This window comes from Coccidioides immitis (genome assembly GCF_000149335.2).
Source record: "Coccidioides immitis RS genomic scaffold supercont3.1, whole genome shotgun sequence".
NCBI classification, from domain to species: Eukaryota; Fungi; Ascomycota; class Eurotiomycetes; order Onygenales; family Onygenaceae; genus Coccidioides; species Coccidioides immitis.
In genome coordinates, this window is record NW_004504310.1 from 1,264,896 (window position 1) to 1,281,798 (window position 16,903).

Sequence of the window (16,903 nt, forward strand, 5' to 3'; positions counted from 1 at the left end):
AAATCAAAAAGGGAACAATTTTGATGTTCCGACACCGGGAATCGAACCCGGGGCTGCTGTGACCTTCTTGAGAGACAGCGATGTTACCTCTACACCATATCGGACTTTGATGCGTATTTTCCGACGCAAAACCTTAAAACATGGTTAACCAATAAATCAAAGCTTATTTTCTGCTTTACGCTTGTCTAGTCTCCTAATTAGTATTACAACCTCAACCGGATAGCATCTCGTCTTGGATTCCGGGACTGGTTAATCTGAAGCCTCTAGATCCCAGGTATATTTCAGCTATATTTCTAACTATGGTGGTCGGGCAGGGGTTAGCTCGTTACCCTCGGCCACTTGGTGAGTTCAAGCACGGAACAACAACACCATATCCGCCTTCGTAGCGCCCCATCAACCTTTAAATCCCCAGACAGCGTCAATATTCGTATTATCTATGCATGCTTGTGATGTTGATTAGATACCGCATTGTTTAGAAATCATTCCCAGTTCCTTTTAATAACTTAATCGAAGCGCTGGCGGGACCTCGAATGTTCCTCAAATCCTCCAAAAAGGTTCTATCGCCACGATATCACAGTCCGGAGGTCAAATCTGACACGATTCCACGGTCCTCAATTAACTCTCGAGTCATATGGCAAGAGAAAGCTTCTCAGGAATGACTAATCAAGGACGTAAAGTCAAACGGCGATCAATAACGTCATTCTTGGTTAGCAGTTCACACCCGAGCAGGGCGAAAGCGATGTAGACGGCAAAGGATTAAAAAATTAAAATCGGATGTAACGTGAAAAAGCGCAAAGATTGCCTAAGAACTGACAAACCGTCGGCCCGACGCAGCTGCCGGCTTTTTCGATTGCATTCTAAATTGAACATCCCCGACAACGCCCCCGAACTAGCTAAATTGGATGCGAAATCCGCCTTCATCCGGACCAACAGGTGATGCGTCCTATTTTGCAGTGCTGCGACAATGGGCTGGAACACGAATCCTGAACACCGTAAGCAGAGAGTTTTGATAATCGGTGCCGGAGCGGCAGGAATGGTATGAATTAGTAGGCCCTTTGTTTAGTATACAGTCGTGAAGAGAGATATGCGCATCTTTAAGCTACAAAGGAAACTTCAATAACCGTGTTTATCTAGGCATGTGCCGCGACGCTCGCAAAAAGGTCCGAAAGGTTCGATGTCACCGTTTTGGAAAAGAATTCAATACCTGGCGGACTGGCAATGTCCTTAGCAGTGGACGGAGAGAAATTCGGAGCGGACTGGGCAAACACAGGCGCGCAAGGAGGAACTCGCATGTTTCGGCACAGCTATAAGTTTTTTCGAGAGTATGGCTATGAACCTAAGGAGGTGCGGATACAGCTTTCTTTTGGAAAGGGGAAAGATGGATTCTGGACGAATATGTTCCCGACCCCTCTCCTGCAAAAGCACCAGCACGAAATCGAGAAATTTGGGAGGGCTTTGAGAGCAGTCCGCCATTTTCCTTTTCCACTCTGGATAGTCCCCCTGAAAAGATTTCTTTGGCTCTTCGGTCTCAGTAGAGAGTTCGGTTACAGGATCGTCTATCCAATAACGTCCCTGCTGATGGGAATCGGAAACGAGGCGGAAGATGTCCCATGTGGTATCCTTGTACGGTTGTTTGAAGATCCGGAAATGAAAATCTGGGACTACGACCCTGTTGGGTTCATGCCCGCACGTCCGCCAATGTTCGCATTCCCGAATATGACCCGTTTCTATATGGACTGGGCCTCCGGGCTTCGGGCGAAGGGCGTCACCATTCGCCTTAATACACAGGCAGTCAAGATTATCCAACGGAATGAGCGTGGGATTATCGTGGAAACTCGACAAATGGACGAGGACGCTCGGGTAACAGAAGGCAGCTTTCATGATCGGAGCATGACAGAAGAGTTCGACAAGCTAGTCCTATGTGTCCCCGGAGACGAGGCGAAGCGGATTCTCGGAGAAACAGCCACATGGAGAGAAAAATGGATACTTGGTGGCGTAAAATATTACGACGACATCACAATAACACATTGTGACCATAATTACTTTGAGAATAGGTATGAGCCCCGGTTCAAAGAGGAGCTCTGTGCAAAGCCTCGCACAAAGGAGCAGGAGGAACAAATCAAATTTGCAAAGGGGGAGGCCGGCATCCAATCCGGCTTCCGTCCGTCATATTGCACATTCTCCTATCACTCAAGGCCAGGTAAGAACGAACTGGCATTCGACTATTCGAATTTCCAGTATCAGTTCCTCCCGGAACCTGGCTCCGGCAAGCCGCCGATTCCACTTGAACGCCATGTGTTTCAAAGTCGATTTCTGGGCGAAAACCTGAAAGGTATCTGGACCATTGACCAAATAGACGATAAAGCGGTGCTGGAAAGAAGGTGGATACACCAGCCATCTCAGGGTTGGAAGCATTACATCAGGGTGCTTCCTTACTTGAGATATATCAACGGGAAAAACAACACCATATATGCAGGTGCTTGGACTTTCGCCGTAAGCTTCCTGTTTTATCAATGACTTGGTGAGAGCCTGATTCTGACGCCAGCTAGAACATGCATGAGGCTGCTTGCATCACTGGGATCGCGGCAGCGGTCCGATTGGGAGTGGAATATGAGTCGCTAGATGACTTTGCCGACAAGCTTTTCTCGTTGTATCTGCGGGCTGCTCATGGGAAGACGTTTAAGAGAAAGACTCCCGATTGGTTCACTCGGCGTCGCGGAAGTGCAGCCACCAATAATTCTGGACCCGCGTAATGACCAAACCACCCATTGAGTTTGATTGTTTGTGTGTGGTGAAGCCAAGGTGGATGAGGAGGACATTCGCAGCCCGCTTCCGGAAATATATTACATTTTCGGGGAAATCGCTTGTTCACTCCGTCATGATGGCATCTGATGGACCTGGTTGGTTCTCCATGTTCTGTATATTCGGCTCCAGACTCTGGGTGCCCGATTCCCCATTGTTCTCAGTTCCTTGTGACACTCCGGCTGGCTGCGATTCACTTGACGGAAAGCTCAGATGTTTCCAATCCTCAATCTCCTCTGTAATGCATTTCAGTCGGTCTCTAATACTTTCCACCGCGTATGTTCCCAATAGTAATCTCAACGGTGGATAAGAACAATGGCCCAACTGCCAAACTAACTCTGCGGCCCTCACCGCACTCGTAGGTTGCTTATCGCCCAACCACTGTATCATTCTTCTAGCATGAGACGCCGGTACTGTGGGTCCACTATACGGAGCACTGGCAGGCTTAACCAAGAAGTGTCCAAACGCAGGCAACGGCGAAGTCAAATAGGTCTCCGGAACGGGGATGCCAGGTAAATTATCAAAGTCATCGCGACGAATATGTCCCGGTTCCACCAATGTGCCCTTAATATTGAAACAATCAATCTCATACAGCATACTTTCGATTAGCCCTTCCACAGCATATTTCGACGCACAGTATGGTCCCAAGCCAGGCACGCCCAGTGCACCAGACGTCGAACTAAATATCAAATACCGCCCGGCCCTGCGCTCTCGAAAATGCGGCAACGAGCACTGCACAATGTTCAACGTGCCCATGAAATTGGTTTCAAATTGATTTCGTATGTCATATTCCTCCTGGTCTTCACACGCCCCAATGACGCCGTACCCAGAGCAGTTGGCGATTACGTCGATCCGGCCGAAGTGGGCGATTGTCTGGTCAATGGCGGCTTGTACGGTCTCTCGAGCGCGAACGTCGCATAGCAGGCCAAGGCAGTTTCTGTTCTCGGTCTGCAGACGCGCCATGTAGGCGGGTGAGTTCTCAAAGGTGCGGCCGACCGCTGCGACGAGGTCATTGTGAGCGAGGGCGGATTTCACGAGGGAACGGCCCATGTGGCCCGTTGCGCCGAATATCTATAATTTAGGATCGAATTGAGCACATCGCTGTAAGAACTACGTAGCGAAGGTGGGCCGACCTACCAGCCAGACCAACTGTTTTGGTGGGTTCTGTGGCCCCGGAGGGTTGGTTGTTGGCGGAAGTCGAAGCGCTGCATCCCGCGAAGTTTGCGGAGACGGTGCGGGTTTGGGTTCCTGTGAATGATTTTCCATAGATAAAAATTAGCTGTGATAGCTGGGATGAAAGCTTTCCGACTTTGGTCGGATTAAAGGTTGAGATTGAGGCGTGTTGAAGTTCAGGCGCTCGCAGAGAATGGTCCCCGCACGGTGCTCTCGGTCCCACAATGAATTCATGTGTGGAGGACAAACTATGGAAGCGCTGGAAAACAACGTGGAATATCAGGGCACTTTTAACTACGTTTCAGATGCAACAGCACCACTATTCCTTGTCAATAAGTAACAGCAAGTATATTTCATGATATTCTCCTCTCTAACGATCCAGGTCATACAAATATTGACATAAAACTCCCTGGAAAAAGTAACGCATGCATGCACCGAGAAATCCTAATAGCCTAAAAAGCCCATTGGCAACCTTAGCTTGAGGGTAACTATCGGTTCACTTCTCTTCGTAACCTCCCCGCTGCCGTGGCAGGAGCCGGCTCCGGCCAATACCCTACCGCATCGTCAACCTCTTCTAAGAATGTCGTACTGTTGTGAATGCATGTCCCGGCGAGGACGACTCGAACACCGGGTGTGCTCGCATTCACTTGGGCTACCACCTTGGCCTCTTCATAGGTTGTTCCACCGACCATGAAGATGACAATGTCCTGTGGCTTGTCCCGAGTGTGGCCGCCACCTTCAAGGAAGGGATACTGCAGCTCTTTCAGCCGTCCTTTAATGAGGTTTTGTAGAGTGGCTTCCAACCGCGGAGAATGCTGCGTATATACATTCTCAACGCCTTTCAGGCCCTTGAAGCGATCACGAGCCCCAGTCAAGAAGGAAGCGGATTCGAATAGATCTGAAAATCCTCCCGCAACCGGAGGAGCTTGAAGCGAGTGGTGATATGCTAGAAGTTTTGGAATAATATTGATCCTGTGAGGAGGGACGTCTCCGGCGGCAGTGAGCAGATCAATGAGTACCGGTAAAGCATTCGATGGCTGCTTCTCATATCGGATGGCATAGAGGGCGACTAAACGCAGCTTATTATCTACTGTAACTGACGGAGATTGGATGAGTCTTTGGAGAGCCTGAGGAGACAATTAATACCTGCACGAGAATGTATAGTAGAAGGATACTGTCACTGCGAACCTTGAGATCATTGGAATGATTATCATTGCATGCAAGACTTTGTTCCAATTCGCTGACATCAAGCAGATTATGTTCTCCGACTTTCCTGCTCAGCTCTCCAACAAGTGTGACATGCTTGCTAACATTCCCAGACAACTTCCGGAATTCCGGGTATTCTTCGACGAAGCGCTTCATGTCGGCAATAGACTCAATACTCATATTGTTTTTCGTTTTCGACTGATATTGCTCAACATAATCTTTGATGCTTCCACCAAGGTCACCAAAGTTTAGGTACATATTCTTCTTGAAAAATGGGTCTTGGTCTTGAGACACAACAATCTCCTTGAGTTCTGGACGAATATCTGGGACCTCACTTAAGTCGACCCTCCCGTTATTAATACCGAGCAGTTCATGTACCATCGCTTGATATGTCCATTGGTTCAAAAGAGGTGTGATGGGGTCGTCTCTGCGATCTAATACAAGTAGGATTGGAGGTGTGTCGGACTTTCTGAAATTAAAGAGTTGCTCTTCCTGGGTGAGCTGGTATCGAATTTCTGTAGCAAGCTTTTTGGCAATCAAACTATTCTTCTCATATCGAAGCAGAGGCTTCAGCTTAAGCGACAACAATAGCGCGATCACGCCCTCTGTTGTTCTTTGCAGCGCATCTGAATTCCACATGTCAGGGGTATGGCTCCATGTCCTCTGCTTCGGGAAGCCGATATTCAAAGAGCAAAGATCCGGGTTGATCACCAAAAAATCTGCAAAATATTCTTGGACTGCTTTTACAACCTCGTGGTCGTCTGCCTCCGCAAGTCTTTCGAGAGAGGACTTGCGAACGATGTTGCTGAAGTAGATATAGTACTCGCTGTACTTGGGCTCTCGCAATTCATCAATAAGATACTGGATCGAGTCCGGAGACGGTCTGACAAAGCATAAGCATTTGAGATGTCGCATCTTCTCCCGCGACTGATTGTCAAGGCGATCGATCAAATAGACTTCATTGTTAAGGAGGGCGGATTGGGTCGTGGCGCTGGATACAATGTGTACCTAGTGTATCGATTAGACCAAGTCATAAGGGATAGAAGGTCATGTCTCCCACGGTCTCACTATCAAGCAATAATATCTTCATTTTAGCAGCAGAGGAACCGGGCGTTGATGAGTCGCCTGCGGACACCATCTTGGATATGTATCCGGAGACCGCGGCGACAACGTCCATCTTCGGCGATTTCTATTCAACTCCCTTGCACAAAGTAGAATCAAATGCCAATCCTGATATAAAGTTCCCTGATAATCCTGGGTTTGAGAAGAGCAATAACAAAAGACAGGTGAGATTGTTGTTTCCCACCTCTTGCTCGCGCCAGCTCCTGGTCGTTTAGAGCCCGGCTGAAAGTTATATCACGTGATGGTAAATGGCCTCCAGAAATCCACCGGTACGTCATTATTTGAATAGCGACCACAGGACACATACTCTGTACGGAGTACATATGCACTTCTCTATACGGAGTACTCTGCATTCCTAGAATAGATGCAGGATTTCATTGACGCAAGTAGCGGTTTAGGGGAGCACGAGATACAAAGATATAAAGGGATGGAGAAGATTGGTTATCGCCCACTCTCATTCAGGATTCTAGGAAGTTGGCTGGATGCCCTCTTACCAGCACGGCAAAGGCCCTGGATCAGATGAACTCTAGTTTTCTTAAATAACTATTTAATGCGGGTATTGTTAAGTACTGCGTGAATGATTTTTAGAAGCTTCTGAAGGTCATTCTCATGGCTGAAGTGTGTATGGGGTACTTTGTACTCCGTATATGCTTGGGGAATATCACAGTTATAGCTAGAAAGGGATGTTAATTCACAGAAAGTAGTGTTGATATCAATGAGCTCAATACTCCATATCTGATTTTGCCAAATAGTATTGTGCCTGTAGGAACACAGCTTTTCTGCAGGTTGCTCGTGATGCTGTTGGTGCAGCTGTAAGACATCCAGGTTTAATCCCCACAGAAAAATTTGTTCTTGAACTGAAGAGCTCCAAACCAACATATTTATCCTTCTCATTAAGAGCAACACAGGGTATCAAGCTCATTCATTCGTTCCTTTCAAACATGAGCTTGCCAGCCTTCGTTTTTGTCTGACGTTGCAGCTGGTCCTAGCTGCACCGACTTACCTGGGATAATTGCTGAGGTCCAGCAACACCCACAAGATGCTACCATACATAGATACTCGTTAGTCGATTCGCAATTACCTTTGAAAAAAATAAAGACAATGATAATATACTAATAGATTCACTCCATAAAAGCATTTATTCCGCTCTCTGAGCTTACTGGTGCCTCCATTGATGAGCGTATGTCAAAACCAAGCTGATACGACCACGTCCTCCAGTCTAACATCTCACAGTAAAGCTGGTAACCTCCTTCCTTCTCTCATACCCCCTCGCTGCGATTCTCAAACGCCTCCCCGACTCGCAGCCATGGCAAAAGAACGCATTCATTGTCCTTGTCTCGATCTTCTACCTCGTTGGCCTCTTCGACCTCTGGGACGGCCTCCGAACACTCCTCTACAATGCAGTGGGAGCATACGCGATCGCATATTACATTGACGGATCCCTGATGCCATGGATAGGCTTTCTTTTCTTGATGGGGTATATGTCAATTAGCCATATATACCGCCAAATCGTGGCCGAACCCTCCGCGGTTGACATCACTGGTGCGCAAATGGTGCTGGTGATGAAACTCAGTGCGTTTTGTTGGAATGTTCACGACGGCCGTTTGCCGGAGAATATGCTCTCGGAGGGCCAGAAACATGCCGCTATTAGGAGAATGCCCAGTGTTCTGGATTTTGCGGGCTACGTGCTGTTCTTCCCTTCGCTCTTCGCGGGACCTGCGTTTGATTACGTCGAGTATAAACGGTGGATTGAAACAACTATGTTCGACCACCCACCTGGGGTAGACCCGTCAAAGATTCCCCCGACACGGAAAAAGAGAAAGATACCCCGGAGTGGTCGTCCGGCAATGTGGAAGATGCTGCAGGGGTTACTCTGGATTTTACTTTTCATTCAGTTTGGCCCGTCGTATGGCAAGTCCCGGGTTCTGAGCCAAGATTACTTGGAATGTGGATTTGTGAAGCGTGTTTTCATCCTGCACATGCTTGGCCTTACCGCTCGGTTCAAATACTATGGCGTTTGGGCGCTGACTGAAGGAGCATGCATTCTCTGCGGCATGGGATACAACGGCTTCGACCCTCAAACCGGAAAAACACACTGGAATAAGCTGGAAAACGTTAATCCATGGGGCTTGGAAACGGCTCAAAACCCACACGCGTATCTAGGCAATTGGAACAAGAATACTAACCATTGGCTCCGAAACTATGTCTATCTACGAGTCACTCCAAGAGGCAAGAAACCAGGTTTCAGGGCTAGTCTAGCGACTTTCTTAACAAGTGCGATGTGGCATGGGTTCTACGCAGGATACTATCTCACCTTTGTCTTGGGTGCGTTCCTCCAAACGACAGCCAAAAGTAAGCCTAACTCCAGATCTTCAAGCATTACTCTCCCCCATCCAAGCGATCTAGTCAACCCAGTGCACTAACATTCCCCAGATTTCCGCCGCCACCTCCGTCCTTTCTTCCTCACAACAGATGGTTCCAAGCCTACTCCGCTCAAGCGTTACTACGACATCCTAGGCTGGCTAACCACCCAGCTGGCGCTCTCCTTCGCCGCCGCCCCTTTCATCATCCTGCAATTCACCGACTGCATCACGGCCTGGAAACACGTCTACTTCTACGGCATCATCGGCATCGCATCCTCGCTCGCGTTCTTCGCCAGTCCTGGCAAGAAATTCCTCGTCAAGAAGCTCGACGCCAGGAATAAGGGCCTAGCCGCTGGAAGAAGGGACGAGAAGAAAGAACCCGCCCAGCCGCCGACGCTGGGATTGCCGGATGACCCGGAGCGGGAGTTCGATGAGGCGGTGAGTGAGATTCGGAGCGAGATTGAGGCGAAGAGGAGAAGGGGGAGTGTGGTGAGCATGCCGTCGGGCCATGAGTTGAAGGTGTTGATTGAGGAGAGGTTGGGGAGGAAGAAGAGGTGATCCTGTCGTGAGCGTTGGAAAGCATGCGTGCGTGCATTGGCGCGCCTGATTCGTTAGTTCGACGGTGGTTTGCATATATACTCGGTAAAGGATCGAGCTGCAGAAATGGAGTGACTCGGTCGAGAGTATGTTACACAGACAGCAGAATAGACGCACAGCCTATACGCCGTACCTCGTCATTGAAAGCGACATGATAATCAATCCAAACTGCAGAATATATTGTTGTGTGTACCGTGCTGCTCGAGCCAAAGAATTCTTTTTCTACATACTCCGTACTCCAAAGAAAGGCCCAAAGTGCCTCTCAGCATAGTTAAAAACAAAAACAAGAAAAGAAAAGAAGACTGCGAGCCAAATAGTAATGTCCTCCATTCAAATATGAAGTTAATATTTGACAACCCTCCTAAAAACAAACCCTCCCACTCAATACCAATTAAAGGCCATCCATAATGTCCCACATAAATTCCAAGCCGAAAAGGGGGGAATTTATACTCTCAATAACCCAATAACCAAAGGTAGTTAGCCGCCGAGGCAGCAAGGGGAAAAAAAAGATAAGGAATAATACTTCCAGACACCAGACAGGCAAGTGTTGTAAAATATACTTTGTACAGCGAGAGGTGTAAACATTTGGGAAGTATATAACAGCGATAGTTTGAAGTTGTGGAAGTGGTAATAATAAAAGCTCCCAGATACACAAAAACATACAACAAAAAGCCGAACCATTTTATAGGGTCGTCAGAAGCATTAAAGTCAAAAAAAAAAGAAAAAAGTCAAATATCGCTGAATAAACGAAAAAGGTCTATTAAATAACCGAGCAATGACGCCGTCGTAAGTTCATAAGGGGGTGGATGCGAATCCGGCGCCCCAGGAACGGATTGGATTGTTTATTCGGTCGTAGGGTCATGTATAACGAATATGTAAAGCATAAAAGGCGTAAAGTCGTACGGTCGAGGACCGAAAAGAAAACGAAGCTTTTTTTTCTGTTATTTTTTGTGGTTCTCAAATTATGTTTTTAGTTCCCAAAACAGATAGGGTAGCCTAGTAGCGAAGAGGTTAGAATTGAGTTTGACAACTGGCGGAGGGTAAACTCACAATTGTAGCAATGATTATAAGGCCTACTGGTGTCATAAAGCGATTGAGCCTTCGCCACCATCGGGCATTCTCGTAGCGAATTTGGTCTATGTGTTTGACTCGGTTGCTGAACGTTCGCTCGACGTCCGGCTGGTCGGTGGTGAATTCCTCGTTTGACGGAAAGACTTTGGGAGGAAGTGGTAAGAACGCAGCCACGAACCACGCTGTAGAAAAGTCAGTAACTTTCTATCAAATCATTCGTAACACTCTTTGCGGACAATAAAAACATACTTAATGGCACCAAGAAGCCTAAGCAAAATAAATAAATTTGGACGTTGCGCCAGCCTATTATACCCTCCGCGCTCTCGTCCAAAGAAGGTGGGTTCCAAAGAGACCTCCGAACGGAGCCTGTGCGATGATCTGGAAATAGATGTGGTGACCAATTCGCAGGAAGGTCTTCTTGGGAAGGGGTTTTTGGGACGTTCCTCTCGCTGTGCTGGAATCCACCAGCCCAATGTGTCCTGGGATCCCTCGTATCAGCAGTAGGCAAAGCTAATCGAGTGTCGGTGTTCTTCCTCGGTCGAGATCGTGTGCGGGATATTTCTAGAGGACCCAGATGGGCGGCGGGGCGGGCACTCGCAGCCGTCGAAGGGCGGCTACCCTCAACTAGAGACAGAGCTGATAACTGGAGCCCTGCGCCACCGCTGCGATAGTATACTTTGGCCCAAGTAGGGATGGTGTTGAGGATGGAGCTGGCGCTAGAACCTGGTCTGCTCATCAATCGAAAACTGTCAAATCTTGATACCATAGAACGATTACTCAAAGATCCAGATCGCTTCGTTCGCAGCAAGCAAGGCTGAAGTTGGGAAAGGGTGTCGGCTCCTTCGTCACTTTCGGATTGAGCCACGAGCCGAATTGAAAAGTCGGAAGGGCGACCCCTAATTGCATTATCTCCCGATGATTCCGTACTAGAGTCCGTTTGGTCAACCTGGGGCGAGGCACTGGCAGAGCTCAATGCTCTTTCCGCCGACCATTCAGAGGGCACAATTGACAAAAGACGGTTTCGACCCGGTTGATATCTCGTTAACTGTGATGATTGTGAGGGTAGTCTCGACGAGGATCCTTCCGCTAACGAACCGGCGGACGGAGGTGATCGGATGGTTGGATACTTCACAGGCAAGCCGCTATCAATGATCGTTTGGATATCCGAGGGTGACTGTCCGCTCCGAGTGGATGCAGAAGCCGTCCGTGTATGTGTCGATCCCCCTCTTGAGAGCGCAAAAGACGATGTAGATCGGTGCGTTCTTAGAATAGCACTAGGAGGGTCCGAAGAAAAAGATAGTGACTGGTTGCTGTCTCGTTCCAAAAAACCTGAATTTTGCTGTTGTGGACGGACATACCGTCTGGCTGTCCCAAATGTATTGGCGGAATATAACGAAGAATCTGAGGCGCTTTCCTTGACGTAATAAGGCGAGGAGGTCACAAGTGGCATAAAATTGGGAGATGAGCTTTCCAGGGGGATAATGTTTGGGCTCGAAGTCAAGCCTAGACGAACCACAATCGGACTCGAACTGCTGGTCAGGCCCGAGTCAGACTGTTCTGGCGTCGAGTCGTCCTGCGGTACGGTCTTGATCGTCGTGTTCAGCGGTGGAAGGCGAGTTCGGTCACTGCTTTCAGATTTTTCGTCGCCGGCCTCGACGGCCTCATCGATGACGGGAGTCGCCAGGTGTGGTATGGAAGTGTTGCTTGAGTTTTGGCTTTCACCCCAAATAAAGCTCGACAGGTTTCCCTCCTGCACCAGGGTGGAAAGCTCCGAGACACTTCCACCGTGATCCTCGGGGAAGTTTCGACTGGCATATTCCGCGCTCGAGGGGGAGGTATCGGTTGAGTCGTTATGGAACGAAGCTGAAACAGGGTTCGATGTTAGGGGTCCGCCATATTGGTTGTCGCTAGGTGTGGGCAATAAAATGTGCTCCGGTTTCGTGGGATATGGATCCGTAGAATAGATGTCAGCTTCATCTTCGGAAGATTTATCCATAACGAGTCTTAACGTTGACGCGGGTGGGCGTTCGTTGCTTTGAGACGGAGTTCTTTCATGCAAAGGCCTTCGACGTTTCGAAGATGGGGACAGGGGCGGAATAGACAATGACATGGTGTGTGAGAGATCTGTAACAAGGGCTATTATCTCATTAAGGTTGCCAAAAAAAAGGAGGGTAATATAATAATTAAAGCAATATAAATTAAGCAAAGTCCTATTTTGCCAATAGCGAAAAAAAAAAGAATGAATGTCTAGATAATAAAACTGCTTGGTTCGCCTTTTTCAGAAAAGAGTGTCAGCAAAGAAGCCGTGCAATTGATGAAGATCAGTATCAGGGAACGCAAATTGATGCTATTTTCATCTGGCTTTTCGGCTTGTCCAGGAGTTCAAACGAGGGACTGCAGATAAAGTGTTTTATCCGGGCGGCAAGAGAGCGAATGATCGATAAAATGAATGGCTAAAAGGCGATTAAGACAGTCATTATAGCACTAGGGGCCAATTATCTATTTTAAAGAATGAATGACATGAAGAACAAGGAAAAGGAGAGACAGAGAGCAAAAAGACCAAAAGCACAAAGCAACAAACAGCCGAAAAGAAGGGTTGCAGAAGGGGATCGCTGGCTGGAGGGAAGTGAAAGAGACGGCGAGGCGGACTTCGTGAGCGACGTTGGGCGAAGGACGGTGGGTCGGCGACGAAACCACGGCACCATGCCGGCTCGGGCCTAGCGCGGCACCTGAAACGAGGCGGTGAGGCGCACGGTCCAGGTCACGTGGCATCAGCTCTTCGGGCGTGGAGTCGGAGAATCTTCTCTCCGCGCCCTTGAAACCGTGGCGCGTCGCGAAGGGGAAGGAATCGGCGGGTGGGTGGCTGATCGTGAGGGTGGCAGGAGGGCTTTTTTTTTTTTTTTTTCGTGCGTTTGCAGACGCGAAATAGGCCTGGCTTCAGGGGATCTCTGTGATCCTTTTGGAAATCTCTGCTAATCGTAGTATATGAGCGCGTTGGGACTCTTGAGAAACACCATCCCAGCAGCCCTAAGCGAGAATCCTTGATTTCTGTTGAGGGGTGGATGCTTGTTCAGTCCCAGAGCCCAGGCGTCGGATCATCTGAGCAGATCCTCAACCTGGCGATTTCAAATCCTGAAAGTAAAGTCTCCTCATATTGCAAAAGAGGGTGCGTCTCCTCGCCCAGCAAATGCCGATGCAGCCAGGCCATTGGAGAATATGTGGGTATTCTGCGCATTAACCATCAAGTTTCTCCTTGATGGATGTCTCGAGGCAAGAACGCTGAGCGCCACTCTTCGCTGTTCAGTACGACTAGGGAAGAAAGGGGGATGGGATTATGCCTCCTAGTTATATAACTCGCGATATAAATTCAATCCTGCCGTTAGGTTACTGGGATACGCATGTCACCTCTCACAGTCACAGGCTAACCCCTATTGTTCTTGAGTGGGCTTTCTGGCCCCCTAATATTCGGTCACATATCGGCATCTATGAGCCGGAAGTATATATACAGATCCTAAAATCCACCCCGCGTATGTAGATTCGAGTTGTCCAGATAGCTTGGATGCGCACGCGTAATGTGACTGCATGATTCGAGTTAACAAAAACGAAATAAATTAATAACACAAGGGATGTGTTATATGATATCCGGCCAGAACGGGCTTCCTTCCCCTATCTCTTTAACTTCGAACGCGTTCGAAGGTACAAAAACCCACTACATGTCCAGTTTAAATCCACCTGGCTGTAACCTCTCAAAGACCAAGAAAGGATCATACTCCTCCTGCGCCTTGCGCAACTTCTTCACGTTCTCGGCACCGTAGCTGGTGACCGGCTTCTGGTATGGAGCAGCGTAGTTCATATAGATGTAATCGTGTAGAAGGCCCTTGGACCTAGCAAATTCGTTCGTCTTCTCAAGAACCCGGTCAATTGTCGAAATAACAAGCTGGTCGTCAGCAACGTTGGACCATTGGAAGCAAAGATTGACCACTATGCACTAGCGTCAGTATCGTCGTGTCATTTTACTAACAATGGCGAGCTACTCTTTTTTTTTTTTTTTTTTTTTTTTTTTTTGTTTGGTTGGGGGAGCTTACATATAAGAGGCCCATCGTCGGGACTGACACCAAGCGCATTTCCACCTCTCTTCGAAAACTTAGAGCTGATGGAGGGAGGAATAGGCTGGAATGCAACAATGGGTGCGAATGCCTCCTTGGCGGACATCCGGCCTTCTATGTTCTTCACTTCTTCCATAAGGATGTCCACCATGCGATTCTGTACCTCGGCGCTATTCCTATACGTAACTGTGGTAAACTGCTGGCGAAGACCGGGTGGTGTGCCCTGTCCAAGCTCAATGGCAAACTGTGTCATATTGGTGATCCGGCTAGTGTCTCTTGAGGGAGTGTATTTTAGTAGGTCTGCGAAATTTGTGGTGAGGATAGGTGGGTTCGCTTCGGGTTTAGCGTAATCAAAGATGACGGTGGAGTACCAGCTTCCTGATCTATGGATAAAGGAGGTAATGACAGCGAGGTCTGGGTCATCCCATGCGTTATCGTTGAACGAGCTGAGCCCGCCATTAATCGCTTCTTTAGCCTCGACAGGGTAAACACGAATTCCACCCCAGAACTCGCCGAGAGGGTAAGTTTCGAAGTCGAATCGGAGAACAATACCAAAGTTATTTCCGCCACCGCGAAGGGCAAAGTAAAGAAGTGGATGAGACTTCTCATCTACTTCCAGGATATGGCCGTCAGCCATCATGACCTATGCGAACTATCAGCAATTATCCGAGAAACAACAAACTCTAAACGCGCATAAATATAGTTTGATAACATACATGAAACTTCAAGACGTTATCGCAAGCAAACCCTCCACGTCCAGAAATGTATGACATTCCACCTGACACACGATCAGTAACCCGGGGTTTTCTTCCGAAGGCATCATACGTGAATTGAAACCTTACCGCCGAGGGCCAAACCACCAACGCCAACAGTGGAAGCGCGGCCTCCAATAACCGTCAACCCGTACTCGTCAAGGTGTCGATATACTTCAGCCCAGGTGGCGCCGGGGCCAACCGTGGCCACCTTCTTATCTTCTGACACTTTGATATCGTTGAAAGCACGGAGATCGATAACAATGCCTTCCTCAGTATTCGAGGCACCGGGGACATCCGAATGCCCTCCAGACCGTACAGCGAAAGGACATTGTGTAATGCGAGATATCGCAAGGGCCTTTGCGACAGATTTGGGACTCTTGGCGGCCACGAAACAAGAAGGCGACAATGTCGATTGCTGCTGAGCCCAGTAACTCTCCTTGTTTGAAGTATATGCACCAGAGCCAGGCATCTCAACCTCAGAAGGGAGCACACGGCGTAAAACTTCGGTCTGTTACCCTCAAAAGGAGGACACAGTCAGTATATTCTGAATCGTACGGCTATTGAATGGATGACATACGGCAATAATACATCGCGCAGTTACATTCCCCTCGAGGTTATCACCACCTGGTATATCCTTGACATGCTCCTCCAAGCCCAAGTCCTTTATCATGTCGTCCAATGGCCGAGGAATATAGCTTTGGGCTTGAGCACTCATTGCGGTTGCCACCAACGTTATGGAAGAGAGAAACCAAGTTGACAGGGCGTGAGAACGCATGTTGCCTGATTAGTGAACGCGCCCACACACAAAGTTAACGCCAATGGCGTGTGATTATGATCTTCAGAGAGATATGTACAGGCGGAGTAGCAACCACTCCACCAAAAAGACAGACAGTATGAAGAAGCAACAGAAATGAAAACCCGGGAGACACCTGGCGTAAATAAATCGTTGGAACAACAAGAGTCCAACCGAAAAAAAAAAAAAAAAAAAAGAACTCGAAAAGAGCGAATAATGCAGCTAGCCCACACTGTAGAGGTCTAGAAGTTGGTAGAAGAGGGGAGCACAGAGCGTCGGAAGATCCTCTCTTCCCCTATCTGTCTCCCTACCATTTCTCTAGCGAGATATACCGCGAGATTCCCTCGCAAATACCATGTCAGACCACGTCTCCAGCAGAGGAAATTAAAGTCTCAACTGCGCACCCGCCGTAATCCCTGTCGTCGACCAGCACCACGAGGTTGCTCGCCGGGATGTCCCCATTTGCCCAACCATGATGGAGAGAATCTCACCGCTCCTGCTTCCACGCTGGCCCAACCATTGGCATGGCGCATGGAGAGTTCCTTTATCAGGATTTAATCTTTGGGACCACTTGCCGTTCTCACAATGCAGAATTGTCCGATTGATGGCGGCTCTTCGGTGGCCAACGTGTTCCTGCGGCTCGGGGAACAAACAATACCCCGACAGCGACAAGGGCATGGGTTCTTGCGAATCCTGTCACTTGAGAATCATAATTCAGAGCATAAAGTCAGCACAGAGAAACATATGTGCGGAGTCGTGCACAGAGTACAATATCAAGCATGTTCATACGACAATCCGCCTGGCAAGGTCTCCCATGTCTCCGGCCTGAGAAGCCCGACGTTCGATGACAAAAAATTCGCAGCGTGTCGGCCATCAGCGATGCCATGCTTCAGGTTGATTTGTGTGTATGACTGA

General features: G+C 48.5%; 7 protein-coding genes and 1 non-coding gene across 8 annotated transcripts; 3 read left to right on the top strand and 5 right to left on the bottom strand.

The window, feature by feature from the left end:
- Positions 1–26: 26 nt before the first annotated feature.
- Positions 27–104, bottom strand: CIMG_15007. Its single transcript has one exon. It is a non-coding gene; the product is annotated as a tRNA-Glu (tRNA).
- Positions 105–794: 690 nt separating this feature from the next.
- Positions 795–3,115, top strand: CIMG_02660 (flavin-containing amine oxidasedehydrogenase). The gene is made up of 3 exons (XM_001248888.2): positions 795–1,036; positions 1,135–2,493; positions 2,550–3,115. The coding sequence occupies exons 1-3, from the start codon at positions 965–967 to the stop codon at positions 2,751–2,753; spliced, it is 1,635 nt and encodes a 544-aa protein (XP_001248889.2). The 5' UTR covers positions 795–964; the 3' UTR covers positions 2,754–3,115.
- On the bottom strand, positions 2,869–4,210 carry CIMG_11002 (short chain dehydrogenase/reductase; the record flags this gene model as incomplete). Its single annotated transcript, XM_012358982.1, has 2 exons — positions 3,940–4,210; positions 2,869–3,873 (listed from the first exon to the last, which is right to left on the bottom strand). Exons 1-2 carry the CDS (start codon positions 4,066–4,068, stop codon positions 2,869–2,871), a joined length of 1,134 nt encoding a protein of 377 aa, XP_012214405.1. The 5' UTR covers positions 4,069–4,210.
- A 94-nt stretch (positions 4,211–4,304) lies between these two features.
- Positions 4,305–6,479, bottom strand: CIMG_02659 (vacuolar protein sorting-associated protein 45). Its single transcript, XM_001248887.2, has 3 exons — positions 6,242–6,479; positions 5,164–6,189; positions 4,305–5,102 (listed from the first exon to the last, which is right to left on the bottom strand). Exons 1-3 carry the CDS (start codon positions 6,356–6,358, stop codon positions 4,464–4,466), a joined length of 1,782 nt encoding a protein of 593 aa, XP_001248888.1. The 5' UTR covers positions 6,359–6,479; the 3' UTR covers positions 4,305–4,463.
- A 740-nt stretch (positions 6,480–7,219) lies between these two features.
- CIMG_02658 (MBOAT family protein) lies at positions 7,220–9,631 on the top strand. Its single transcript, XM_001248886.2, has 4 exons — positions 7,220–7,364; positions 7,439–7,483; positions 7,537–8,655; positions 8,737–9,631. Exons 1-4 carry the CDS (start codon positions 7,343–7,345, stop codon positions 9,222–9,224), a joined length of 1,674 nt encoding a protein of 557 aa, XP_001248887.2. The 5' UTR covers positions 7,220–7,342; the 3' UTR covers positions 9,225–9,631.
- Positions 8,737–12,444, bottom strand: CIMG_02657 (uncharacterized protein; the record flags this gene model as incomplete). The annotated part of the gene is made up of 3 exons (XM_001248885.2): positions 8,737–10,259; positions 10,314–10,516; positions 10,584–12,444. The coding sequence occupies 3 exons, from the start codon at positions 12,442–12,444 to the stop codon at positions 10,221–10,223; spliced, it is 2,103 nt and encodes a 700-aa protein (XP_001248886.1). The 3' UTR covers positions 8,737–10,220.
- A 401-nt stretch (positions 12,445–12,845) lies between these two features.
- On the top strand, positions 12,846–13,591 carry CIMG_12646 (uncharacterized protein; the record flags this gene model as incomplete). The annotated part of the gene is made up of 3 exons (XM_004445563.1): positions 12,846–13,010; positions 13,095–13,203; positions 13,317–13,591. The coding sequence occupies 3 exons, from the start codon at positions 12,846–12,848 to the stop codon at positions 13,589–13,591; spliced, it is 549 nt and encodes a 182-aa protein (XP_004445620.1).
- Positions 13,592–14,043: 452 nt separating this feature from the next.
- On the bottom strand, positions 14,044–15,970 carry CIMG_02656 (uncharacterized protein; the record flags this gene model as incomplete). Its single annotated transcript, XM_001248884.2, has 5 exons — positions 14,044–14,315; positions 14,420–15,083; positions 15,157–15,218; positions 15,283–15,703; positions 15,773–15,970. 5 exons carry the CDS (start codon positions 15,968–15,970, stop codon positions 14,044–14,046), a joined length of 1,617 nt encoding a protein of 538 aa, XP_001248885.2.
- Positions 15,971–16,903: the final 933 nt, after the last annotated feature.

Excerpts from the sequence above, each read along its gene's own strand:
- CIMG_02658 (XM_001248886.2), top strand. The coding sequence starts at position 7,343 with ATGCTACCATACATAGATACTC. Across the intron at positions 7,484-7,536 it reads TGGTGCCTCCATTGATGAGC|TAAAGCTGGTAACCTCCTTC; the intron begins GTATGTCAAAAC and ends AACATCTCACAG. Across the intron at positions 8,656-8,736 it reads CCTCCAAACGACAGCCAAAA|ATTTCCGCCGCCACCTCCGT; the intron begins GTAAGCCTAACT and ends AACATTCCCCAG.
- CIMG_02660 (XM_001248888.2), top strand. The coding sequence starts at position 965 with ATGGGCTGGAACACGAATCCTGAACACCGTAAGCAGAGAGTTTTGATA. Across the intron at positions 1,037-1,134 it reads GTGCCGGAGCGGCAGGAATG|GCATGTGCCGCGACGCTCGC; the intron begins GTATGAATTAGT and ends GTGTTTATCTAG. Across the intron at positions 2,494-2,549 it reads CAGGTGCTTGGACTTTCGCC|AACATGCATGAGGCTGCTTG; the intron begins GTAAGCTTCCTG and ends GACGCCAGCTAG.
- CIMG_02659 (XM_001248887.2), bottom strand. The coding sequence starts at position 6,358 with ATGGACGTTGTCGCCGCGGTCTCCGGATACATATCCAAGATGGTGTCC. Across the intron at positions 6,190-6,241 it reads TATTGCTTGATAGTGAGACC|GTACACATTGTATCCAGCGC; the intron begins GTGGGAGACATG and ends TCGATACACTAG. Across the intron at positions 5,103-5,163 it reads ATCATTCCAATGATCTCAAG|GCTCTCCAAAGACTCATCCA; the intron begins GTTCGCAGTGAC and ends TTGTCTCCTCAG.